General features: G+C 54.4%; 1 protein-coding gene across 1 annotated transcript; it reads right to left on the reverse strand.

Moving 5' to 3' along the window:
* Nucleotides 1-44: 44 nt before the first annotated feature.
* On the reverse strand, nt 45-10,833 carry FAM151A (family with sequence similarity 151 member A). Its single transcript, XM_059374843.1, has 8 exons — nt 10,564-10,833; nt 9,385-9,531; nt 5,666-5,818; nt 4,596-4,755; nt 2,966-3,190; nt 2,133-2,272; nt 1,256-1,399; nt 45-806 (listed from the first exon to the last, which is right to left on the reverse strand). Exons 1-8 carry the CDS (start codon nt 10,688-10,690, stop codon nt 133-135), a joined length of 1,770 nt encoding a protein of 589 aa, XP_059230826.1. The 5' UTR covers nt 10,691-10,833; the 3' UTR covers nt 45-132.
* Nucleotides 10,834-11,943: the final 1,110 nt, after the last annotated feature.

Below are 11,943 nucleotides of genomic sequence, written 5' to 3' on the forward strand. Positions count from 1 at the left end.
CTCCCCCTCCATCCTGCTGCCCCAAGGGACACATTGGCAGTGCATCGAGGAAGACAGGAGCATTTATTCCTTGCTGTCTCTGCCGTGGGAAGCCTGGACCCAGGCGTCCGCGGGCCCAGACCCCGCAGGCGCTCAGTTCCTGCCAACGTCCGCCAGCAAGTCTTCGCGGTCCCTCTGAGGCAGCCTGTAGTAGACTCGGGTCCTGTCCACAGCCCTGGCAGCCAGCAGCACCTCCCGCACTGGTGCATAGCCGCCTCCCTCAGATCTGTGCTCCACTGTGACAGTGGCCTGGGGCGAGGCTGCCAGCAGCCTGGCCACCACCCCAGCCGTGTCCCGGCCCAGTAGCCCAGCCTGCAGCTGGAAGGACACAGGCTGCCAGAGACCCTGGCACAGGCCCAGCATATCTGCAAGCAGCTGTTCCCTGTAGCCACTGCCCAGCGCCTCCTCAGGCCAGCCTGGTGCCACTGTCACGTGGGGGAACACCTCTGCCACGGCTGTCAGCAGCTCCCTGCCCGCCACGTGGCCAGGGACCACAAAGCTGCCGTGGGAGACTGTGGCCCCAATCCACACAGGCCACAGCAGGTGGCCACGGGCAGAAAGGTGGGCCAGTGTGGCCAGGGCCGGCCGGAGGGCCAAAGGCTCGGCTATGTGCAGGTAGATACCCCAGCGCCCAGGCCGCCCAGCGAGTTGCAACAGGCAGGACTCCAGCGTCAGGACAGGACCTCCTGGGGCACGCACCATGGCCACGGTGTCCTTGGCTCCAGGCTCCTGGAGGCCAACGTTTAGCAGGATCATGCCTTCTCTGTCTGAAAGGGGGTGGTGGAGGCCACAGTGTAAGGAGTTGGGGTTATAGGGGATATCCAGGGGTGGTAATGGGGGCAGCCAAGGAGAAGCTGGTGCCCTATCCACTGAGATCTGTCGATGATGGTCTGGGCTCCAAGCGGAAGGCTGCTTTATAAATGTGCCTGGGACTCATCAGAATGACATGATCGGCAGCTAGCTCGGCTCTGGACCTTTGACTGGGACTCAGTCCTGAGGCCATGGCCTGCCTCTTCCACAGCAGATAGAGCTCAGGACTCAAGGGCACTGAAGGTTAGGGCCCTAGGCTCTCCACCATGGCATCTAGCACACCGCCAAAGTAACAGAGGCCCTAGACTCCTGCCCCATACAAAGGACTCCGCCCCTCCCCCCACCACCCCAGCTGCTGAGTTTAGCTAGGAGCAATAGGGGCTCAGGGGCTGAAGGCAGGCCTTACCTGGGAGGTTGACTGTTGCTGTTCTCCCGTTGCCCTGGAGGTCAGGAACCAGCCACTCCACACTCAGACCGTCCCCGCCACGGGGCTGGAGAAGAGGGATCAGGCTGCCTCCCGTGTAGTAAATTCGCTTCCGTGTGGCATTCGCTGCAGGGCCCAAATTGTCAAGATGAAAGGGCCACTATTCCCAGAGCACCTTCTCTGCACCCTATGTCTACACACATTTTCTCCCTGCCTCAAGGCACCCCACCAGGCACAAGTCCTACCATCAGAGATTACGAGGAGGGGCTGGTGCAAGGTCCCACAGCCAAACAACAGAGTTACTGGGGTTGGAGCCTGATGGAGCCAAGTCTGCCCAGCCCCAAAGATGGAACTCCCTGTCCCCGCACCAACATGGGTCCCATGGCAGGAATGGTGAGTCTCTCGGGTTCCCTGGGAGCCAGCTTAAATGGAGGCTCTCCTAGGCCCAGGATCAAGGGAATAAGGGGTTTGGACAAGTTAACAGGTAGCATCTGGGTCACTGATTAGTAGGTACATTGGTGCAGAGGGGACAGGCTCTGAGAAACTATGCTGTAAGGGAAAGTACATGGGGTTTGGGATTTGCTGGGTTCCAATCTAGGCTGTGCTGTGTACAGCAAATGACTTGGTGCAGATTACTTAAGTGGTCTGAAGGTCAGTTTCTCTCTCTTTAGAATGGAATCACTGCTTCCTGGATATCTGAGGCTGACACAGCACACCATACCCATGTTTGGCCTTCAATATGTGCTTAGAGTCCACCCAGAATTTTCCCTTCTCTAGCTCTGCTCTAATCTCCACCAAATGCCGTCCGATGCAAAATTCAGGCCCCTACCCTCCCTGGCTGCTCCCCGCCCCTCCCTACCGGCCAGCTGCTTGAACTGCGACAGGATAGGCTCAAAGAGGTCATAGTAGACTTGGTCGGGGGCGGTGTTGTCTCGGATGTAGAGGAGATCATCCACTGACAGGGGGTCCGAGGCACTCTGCCACAGCGTCAGGCTGTACCTGGGGCCCAGAGAGCCAGCTCAGCTCCTGCCTGGGCCCAGCAACGGCCTCCTCCCAGAGCAGCACCCTCGCTGCGCAGGGATGATCAAGAAGCTGGCCTCCAGCTTCCCACCAGCCCCTCCTCCCTGAGAATTACTCCTGCCTTCCCAGGGGCAGAAGTTGTCACAGGGGCTTCAGGAAGGAAGAGAGAAAGATCAAGCAGGAGGGGCTGCCCCATCCTGCCTCCTCCCTGGGAGTGTCTATTTCTGGTCCTGTCTTGGAACGGGACAAGGATAGAAAGGGATGGGTACACGCTGTGGGGGAGAACAGGTGTGGAGGGAGAAGGAGACAGCTCTGGAACTCCTGTGGGAGGTGGCCGAGGAAGGTGGGCCTAGGCAGCTGGGTGCAGACCGCACGAGTACATATGGGAGTCCCTCAATCCCTAGAGGATGATCCTGGGCACAGCCGGCTCCCAGGAAGGAAGACTTGCCACCAGGTTAAGCTATCGACCAATGGACTGGCTGCTTCGGATGATAGTGAGAAGCCCATCACCAGAGGTACACAAGCAGAGAGCAGGGCTGCTGCAGAGGATGTGAACACCAGTGGGTTATTGGACAGATGTGGTTAAGAGGGTGGGATCTCCCTAGGGAGCACTGGTGCCTGGGAGCAGGTTTGGAAGATCAAGGGCTGTGGCAGGGGCCTGGGAGTTTTCACCTCTTGGATTGGCCCAGCAGCCAGCTGAAGTGGGGCCAGGCATCCCGTACCATGACAGCCCGCACAGGGAAAGTGACCCTCTGTGGCAGTGCGCCCACCAGTCCCTGCATCCTTTCCACCATGGCTCGGGTGTATGTCATGTTCAGGAACATGGGCACATAGAAGGTGGTCCAGCCCGGAGACAGAGTGGCCTCAGGATACTTCTCCTGGACCAAAGCCAAGAACCTGCAGAAAAGCAGAGACACTGGTCTTTGAGAGCCTTGCTGGTCCCTTCCTCATCTCCTGGGTTCCCATCACTGGGCTAGGAAGTGGAAGTCCTATGGAATGTAGAGTGTAAGGACAGAAGCAGAGTCCTGAAGAACAGAAGTGACTTATTCAGGTCCTACAAATGAGGCATGGACTTTGGAGTCAGGGGGTTCTGGGTTCAGGTCCTGACTCTATAACCTTGGGTAGCTCATTCAACCTCTTTTAGTCTCAAAGATGTTACCCCTTCTGGTAGGGCCGGGCCCCTTCAGCATCCCCAACTGGACAAGGGGAGACAAGCCAGAGCCCCAGATGTGGGGATCTAGACTCTGCTACTTGTCTCTGAAGCTTCAGGTTTTATTTTTAAATCCCATGTAAATTTTTCCCTGGTAGGAATTTTAATGGAGCAATAATGTTACCCTCTCCTCCCCAAACTATCAAGTAAAATCAACACTCCAAGAAGATGAGCCATTATTTATCCTGGGCCTCGGACTACATTTTTCCAACTGCTGCTTTCCAAATGCACCTCAGTTTGAGAATCATAAAAGTACTGGATGGATGGATGGATGTTTGGCTGGCTTTCTGGATGGATGGACAGATGGAGAGATGGATAACTGGAATCAGAAAGGACTGGCTTAGAATCCTTGCTCTCCATTTTTAGACCTAGGCCACTCTTAACTTCGATGCGATAGTTCCTGTGTTAATAAAATGAAAATAATAGTACCTACCTCATTCTCTTGATAACTAAAGTACTTTTTGGAAACAGTGCCTGGGCACATAATAAACATTCAACAAATTGAGTCTCAATTACTGTCAGCTTTCCCTTCTGCAACATGGCAGGAGATGCTCTCAACACATTTTCTCCTTCTGTGTGGCCCTTCACTATAAACTGGAGTACCATGAGCTGGTGTATGGGGGTGGGTGTTGGTGCAGTGCTAGGATTTCAGGGGGGCTGGGGAAGGAGTTAGCACTTTTAGGCTTTTCTCTAGCAAGCCAAGCCCTGCCTTGGTCCCTGGGGATATGAAAGGACTGGGCCCTGTCTGCCCTCTAGGGGTCCACTGTGGAGTAGGGGGTTATAAACCCGTAATCTGGCTGTGACAGCCCCCGAAATCAGGGCTGTGTTAGGATGACGTGCGGATTGGATGAAGGCTCTCAGCAGCCTGGGATGTTAGGGTAGATGTGGCAGGAGGTAATGACTGGGCAAAGGTTCACCAGGGAACAGGGGAAAGACATTCGAAGCGAAGGGAACAGCATGTGAAAAGGCTCAGAGGTCTGGTTCCATGGTGTGACTGGAAGTAAACTCGGCAAAGGGGCCCTGAGGACTTTCTGTGCCAGATGGCGAAGGAAGAGCGCTGGCCACGGCTGGGGGAGAGAAGCGGACACTCACTGTGAGGCATTAACCTCGACTGAGATGGGCACATTGGGGCCCCTCAGGATGTCAGCATTGATCCACACGGGCCTTCGGACTCTCCCATCCTCTGTCAGCTGCCGCAGGAGGTCCAGTGAGGGGCCCACAGCCTTGATGCTCTTGAAGTCCAGTTTGATGCCTGTGGGGAGGTGCCAAAGGGCTTGGGGAAATGGCCCCTCATGCTCAGGGCAGAAGGAACCAGCAGACATGACTTCCTGGAGCAGAGAGCAGTGTTTGGGGTGGGGTGGGTGATGAGGTGGGCAGACAGGGCCCTGATTCCAGCTGGGTGTGAAGAGGGCTTTCCAACAGGCTGAGCTACCACAGAGGAGGGACCTGCCCTGTCCCTGTAGGGAGAAAGCAGAGGCCAGCCCAGGGCTCAGACTTGGGCAGGCACAGGGACTGTCAAGCATGAGAGAGAAGATACCATGGTTCTTGGACAGGGCAGGTTTAGGCCCCTGAGAACAAAGGCCTGTCCTACTCAGGCAGTGAGGGGCTGGGGATGAATGGCAACCAGGGGAACCGCAGGGGCATGAAGCTGTGAGGTTAGAAAAGGCAGCTGAAAGCCAGACCAAGGAGAGGATATGCTGTCCCAGGGCAACGAGGTGCCATGCAGGGCTGAAGAGGGGAGTGAAAAACCGGCGTTGGGAAAGCTCACTCAGATGTATGTGGTGGTGGTGATGGAGGGAAGACAGAGCAGCCAAGTCCGGGGGCGGGACATGGTGAATGACAGATGGGAGGTGGAAGGGTGAGGCCTGGATTCTGACCAAAATTGGCAAAGGGTCCTGGGAGGGAAGGGTGGAGTTGGGTTTTGAACAGGGGCGGGTGGGGGTGGGGTGGGGGGTGGATTCCGGAGGCAACAATCTGAACGTGTCTGCACCTCACAGTGTACCCGGCCCTTTCCCATCCCCCACCCCACCTAGAATTCCCTGGGCCAGGGTGCCTGGCAGGGGGAGGGGCAGTGGGGGTGTGTGGGGGGTGGGGCCCAGGCTATGAGCAGTTGAGTCTGGGGCTGGCCTGGAGGGCTGGAAAGGGGCTCAGAGCATCCTCACCCTTCCGGGAAGAGGCCAGCACAGCTTCCAGCCACTGCTGCAGGGTGTTGTCGCTGTAGATGGCCGGGGGGTGCGCCATGATAGGGACCCCTGTCTCGTTGACTGTGTTGAGTCCTTCTACCATGACATCTGCCTCCAGGACCATGGTATTGTCTGGGCAAGAGGCAGAACTGGATCAGCTCCTTTGAAGAAAGACTTTTTTCTTTTTTTTTCCTCATCATCCAAGTCTTACCCATTTATTGAAGAACGTTTGGAAAATACAGAAAAGCAGGAAGAAAAATACTCAATCCACATTTCCATCAGAGTTCACATTTCGATGTATTTTCTTCCGTTTTTGTCTATGCATGCTTTTTATGCAGTGGAGACCACACTGCATTTATAATTTTTAATCTTTTTCCTTCAATATTATGACATTTTCACCATCTAGGTCTCTTTTTTCATCAAGGCTACAAAAGCTCTGGTTAGAGTGCTCCCACGATTTTGTGAGCCACCTCTTATTCCTGAGGCAGTTTGGTAGTTTCCAATTCTTTGCTACTAATAAATGATGCACAGTCTTTTCTGGTTTTTGAATTATTTCTAGGGCCTACTTGTGGAATTAGAGTTAGGGCTATGTGGGGTCACTGTTAAGGCCCACATTATCAAATTACTGTCTAGAAAAATTGCTCTGGTTCATGTTCCCACCTGAAGTACACAAGCTTGCCCATCTCCTTGCACCTTTGTAGCACTGAGCCTTGTTATTTTAATTTTTTTAATTTCAGTTTTTAAAACCCTGTCCTTCAGAGTTTGGTCTTAGGAGGGAGCTAAGGCCTTCCCAGTGGATGTGGGCTTGGAAGGCCCTGCCAGGGCCACTGGCATTTGGGATATGCAGCATAGGGAAGAGGGGAGGGAGGGAGCCAGGGCTCACGTTCAGCTCTGCAACAGCTCTGCAACACTGGCGTCAGAAGGGGCCTCTTGTCCTGGTTCACACTCACCACCTCCTAAACTCTCACCTCTAGCCCTGCCCCCCCAAGTCCATTCTCTACACAGCAACTACAGGAGTATTCTAAACATGCACCTGCTTGTGTCACTTTTTGCTAAAAAAACAAAACAAAATGGTCTCAGCCATTGCCCTTGGACTCAAACCCCAATTCCTTACCACAGCCTTGGTGGTCCCACATGACCAGGCCCTGACAAAATTTCTTATCTCACCTGGAGTCCCCCTCTCCCTCAGTCTCTAGGATCCGGCCTCTCCAGCTTCTGCAACATTACTACCTATCACCCAGGAACTGTTAAAATTCAAGTTCTCATCAGCAGGTCAGGGGCCGGGCCAAGGTTCTACGTTATCTCCCAGCTCCCCAGCCTGGCCCAAGCTGCCGCGCCTTGGACTGCACTTTGAGTAGTGAGGCTTGAATATTTTCTGTCCCCCCATCTCTGGGCTCTTACTCCTGGTTGTTGCCTTGGCAACATTCTTCCCTCTGCAGCTTTACTAGGCTACGTCCTGCTCATCTGTTAGCGTGGGCTTAAAATACCACTTCCTCAGGGAGGCCACGCCTGAACCCGAGGTCCAGTCTGACTTAGTCATCCGCTTCGGGGCTACCCTTCTGAGGGCTTTGTCCCACGGAACTGCTCCTGTGTGTAGGTGGGCATCAGGGTGCAGGAGCTGGGTCTGAAGTGACCATCACTTGAATTTCCCGACCCAGATGGTATCAGGCCTAAAAAAGGAGCTTCAAAAATGTTTGTTGAATGATGAACACCCGACTGACTGAAAGTCAAGCTCAGTAGAGCCTAGGTCTGGAAAGGTAAAAGCGAGCTCAGCCAAAGTCACAGAGAATTTCTGCAGATTTCCCTAAAATCTAGGTGCCTGGATTTCCAGGAGGGGAAGGAAGCAGAGGTCTGGGATGTCCCTGGCAGTGGGCCAAGCATTTCACATCATCCTGTTTCCTCCAAATGTTACGGATCCTGCTTCTGGAACAGGGGACTCCCAGGTTTCCTTACTGGCACCGTGATGATGGGCCCCCCGGGGCCATGGAAATAGGACATGAACAGAAACACACGTTGTTAAACCATGAAGGTCTTTATGAAGGCAACCTTCATTTTCTGACTTGAGCGCAAAGCTTTTTCTCATCTTAACTTATGGTTACTTCAGAATGCAGAGAGAGGGGTCCAAAAGGCTCGGGGACCCAGTGAAGCCCAGAGAAGCTGGGCTGAAACCGGGTTGGGGTGCAGGTAAGATGGTAGCTCCTGAGAATGGTTCCCATCCAATGGGGGGCAGTTCTAGTCTTGGGGGACTGGGGTGCATGGAGAGCCCTCTGAGTGAGTCCTGGTGACCCCAATGCTGCTGCCTTGCTGAACTTGCACTAACTGCCCCTTGGAGACAAGGTCACAGCTCACTCATTTTTAAACCCTTCTCCTGAGACTGACCTGGAGCAGGGACCCAGGGAATGCTCAATGAATCGAACTGTAGACCAGCAGAAAGTACCTTTTGGCCCTAACCTGCCTCCCTGCACTTGCCACCTAGGCCCAACTTCTTTCTGGAAAAGTCTTCTCTTACCATGAAATGTTACTTGCCTTCCAGATGCTGAATCTGGAGGTAGATATGTTTGGGGTGGGGTGTGAGGAAGCAACAGGCGAACAGGGAAGGATCCATTTCCTGTGGCCCTAGGAGGGGAGGAGGAGGGCTGCCCAACCCCACCAACAGACAGGAAGTTACAGAGCCCTCCTTCCACCCTCCCCCAACCCCTCCCCCATGAACCCAGACCACAGGCATGAGCCCTGCGGCAAACAGGTGATCTGTGTTACTGCTGCAGGATACTTGTCTTCTCTGTGCCTCCACTTTCTCATTTACAAGAAATAAAATAATAGGATAGCCCTGGTTAGGCATTCATTAAGTGTTAATCATTATTCACAGGAAATAGGCTCACTTAACTAGAGCAGCCATATCCCCCCTTTGCCTGGGAGAGTCTAGTGTATTTCTGCAGGCTCAGCGTGATCTGGTTTGGACGATTAATGATACAGGAATTCTACTAATCCACATCATGCAGAGGGAAAAAACGAACTGCGGACAGGGAAGTCACCTGTCCCAAATCACTGTGACAGTAAAGGACCAAGTTAGGATTTGAACCCAGTTCTGTCTGCCTCCCAGATCTTGGCTCTGGCTCCTCCTCTCCTCATGGAAGCTCATTCACATCCAAGATGCCTTCACCAGCCTGGCCCCAACCCTGAGTCTCACCCAGGGTCCCCACCCCAGCTGTGGGCCAGCCTTATCCCCAGCCTTATACTGCAGATACCGGGTAGAACCCCCAGGAAGCAAACTGGGCCTCTGGATCCCTGAGCTAGGCTAAGGGGTGCCTGTCCAGGCTCCCTGCTCTTGGGCACTGCCTGGTTGGGGCCCTCAGCCGCCTTCTTGGCCAAAGTCCTGAAGATATGGGACCAGGTCTGCTACCCCAGGCGCCACCATAATCGCTCCGAATCAGAGGCTCAGAGGCATTCTACAATTTGCTCAGCTTTCCACAGCTCATTTTTGATAGCACTGAGCCTCAAATTCACATCTTCTGGCTTCCACTAGCTTTGAGGGCAAGGACCTCCGAGCCGGGACAGCTGGCAGCTGGCAGGTCATGAAAGGGGTAGCTGGGGCAGAGGGCAGGACACCGTGACTTTAGAATCTGTCTCATCCCCACCTCTGCTCTCCCGTCTCCTTCACCTCTACCGTGGCCTGTCCCAGCCCTGGCAGCCAGACTTACCTTTCAGGGCAGCTTCCATCTCCTTCCGGCTGTTGGCAGCATGGTACCAGGTGACCAGCAGGCCGTCCCGCTGGCTGATGTGGCCCTGGCTCTGCAGGTAGTCCAGCATGTCCGCATCCGGGCGGCAGACCTCCTCAGGCTCACAGTCTGGAATGGAAGCCAAGGGAGCTATTGGCCTCAGTTCTTGCCTCTGCCCCAAACTCCTCTCTGTTCATCCCACTGAGGCCTCCTGGGGTCCCAGGGCATGTCTGGCTCCCTATCTAGCAGAGGGATGGGGACCCCAGAGACACCAGCCCTATGAGAGAGAGAGAGAGAGAGAGAGAGAGAGAGAAACATGTGGGCTCCTGGGCCCAAGGAGCCCCCTAACCAGCCTGGGTGGTCAGGAAGTTTACAGGAAGAGGAGGGAACACTGAAGGGGGCTTTGAGGAAGGGTGTAACTCTGAAAGAAAAGGGGGACAGAGAGAACGGTATCAGCGAAGGCTGGAAGGAAGGACAGAGTGTGGTCACCTGGACGAACAGCTACTGGCCGGGTACAGATAGCAGATAGGAGTGGAGACAAGGAGAGGGCAGGCCTGGAAAGGGGCCTTGTGATCAGACTGTAAATGGCCATGAACGCCAGCAAAGGGGCTAGCCGTGTGTTGAGGGCAGCAAGGAGATTTGTGTTTAGCAAGATCTCATGAGCTACAGAGCTAGCACTAGCTGGGAGAGTAGGTTGCAGACTGAGACTGGGGCAGGAAAGCTGTAGCAGGAGTTAAGGACACCTGAGGCCTGGGAGTTTGGGGGATAGGGAGGACAGAGGGTGGGGAGGCAAAGGCCTCAAGACACCAGGCCTGAGGGTACAGACATGAGGCAGGAGAGGGGAATGAAGGCTGCCCCCAGGTTTCTGTGGGAAGGGAGAGGCCCTTCACCCAGAGAGGGCCCATGGAGGACTGGATGTGGGGAAGGATAAATTGAGCTGAGACTCGGCCTCTGCTGAGTCTGAGATGCCTATAGGACCCCCTCAAAAGGAAGATCCATTCAGGAGCACAGGAGGGAGGTCTGGGCTGAAGGCAACAAGCCTGGTGGAGGGGGAGGGGAAAATTGATGAGGAGAGTCTTAGCGGGGATGTGGGGTGAGAGAGAGGAGGAGTCAGAGCGGTGGATGGGGAAGCCAGCCAGATGGCATGACAGGGGCCCCTACCTGGCGGGCTATGCGGCTGCAGGACGAAGCTCAGGACCAATCCAATGGCGATCACCAGAGCCACGCTGGCACTGCCCAGAAGGGCCCACTTGGTCCGACTGTTCGAGCACATCTTCTTGCAGGCCATGATGAGTCTCTCTGCAGAATGCCTCCCAAGTCCCCGCGGCTCAAAGGTCCCCAAGGCTCCCTGTAGCTGGGACCCACTGGAACGTGGGAACCCCGTGCAACATCTACTACTCCACCAAGACCTGCTAGCTCCCGAGTGTTAGAAAAGTCTCCTGCAGAGATAGCTTCCGAGACTCCTCCTCCTCATTCCACACCCTCCCAGGAGCTTAACAAATCAGGCAACTTCTACCACCTCCAAAATGACCTTTGAGCCCATTGAGAGGCTAGAAAATGTTGGACCAAGCTTCTGTCTGCTGCCTGTCTCTGCTCCTGCCTGGGAGTTCCAAGACCAGGGACCTAGACCCAGCTTGACCTTGCCTTCCTGAGACCTGGACGAGGAGTCTTCTCCCTGAGCCTGGTTCTCCTCCTGTGCAGAAGGTGGCTGCTGGATCGTTCTTTCCCTGTGTTGCCTGGTCTCAGGAAGTTACCAAGGTCAGGCAAGTGTTAGTGACAAGGACATAGTAGATCTGCCAGAGGCTATGAATTTTCCTTCCATCCCAGATTGTGGTTGATAGATTATCTACTTGAGATTGAATGATAGGCTTGGCTTGCTGGCCTAAGGTACACAGGCCACTCCTGGGATAGCAAGTTGACAAAGAAGGGGCTGAGTCACTAGCTCGCCCTTGCTGGCCTAGGATACACAGGCCACTCCTGGGACATCAAGTTGACAAGGAAGGGGCTGAGTCACTAGCTTGTGCTGAGAGTGTCCTGGGTGCTCTGGTGTGGGAAGTAAGTTAGAGCCTATCTCTACTTCAAGGACCTGCGAGTTAATTTTATCTTTTTTTTTTTAAATAAGATTTTATTTATTTATTTGTCAGAGGGGTGGGTAGAGAGAGCACAAGTAGGGGGAGCAGCAGGCAGAGGGAGAAGCAGACTCCTGCTGAGCAGGGAGCCTGATGTGGGGCTCGATCCCAGGACCCTGAGATCATGACCTGAGCTGAAGGCAGATACTTAACCAAATGAGCCACCCAGGTAGGGGGGACCCTGGAGTTTAAATGAGTCCAAGAATCACCTGGAATGTACACAGGGACTTTGGTTTATTGATGCTCACAGAGAAATCTATCAGGGTGACTGGTGGACTGATTCAAGAGAGAGAGAGAGAGAGTGTGTGTGTGTGTGTGTGTGTGTGTGTGTTGAAAGAGTATCTAGAATGATGAATGATGCCCACATGGGCAGAGGGAGGGAATCTGGAGGATGGGGAGCAGGTTTGGTTCA

This window comes from Mustela nigripes, chromosome 14 (genome assembly GCF_022355385.1).
Source record: "Mustela nigripes isolate SB6536 chromosome 14, MUSNIG.SB6536, whole genome shotgun sequence".
NCBI lineage: Eukaryota > Metazoa > Chordata > Mammalia > Carnivora > Mustelidae > Mustela > Mustela nigripes.

What these genes read in the sequence shown, in the direction of transcription:
- FAM151A (XM_059374843.1), bottom strand. Translation starts at nt 10,690, where the DNA reads ATGGCCTGCAAGAAGATGTGCTCGAACAGTCGGACCAAGTGGGCCCTT. An exon ending in GCAGCCGCATAGCCCGCCAG is followed by an intron (nt 9,532 to 10,563) that starts GTAGGGGCCCCT and finishes CTTCCATTCCAG; the next exon opens with ACTGTGAGCCTGAGGAGGTC. An exon ending in CTGCTGGGCCAATCCAAGAG is followed by an intron (nt 2,273 to 2,965) that starts GTGAAAACTCCC and finishes TCTGGGCCCCAG; the next exon opens with GTACAGCCTGACGCTGTGGC.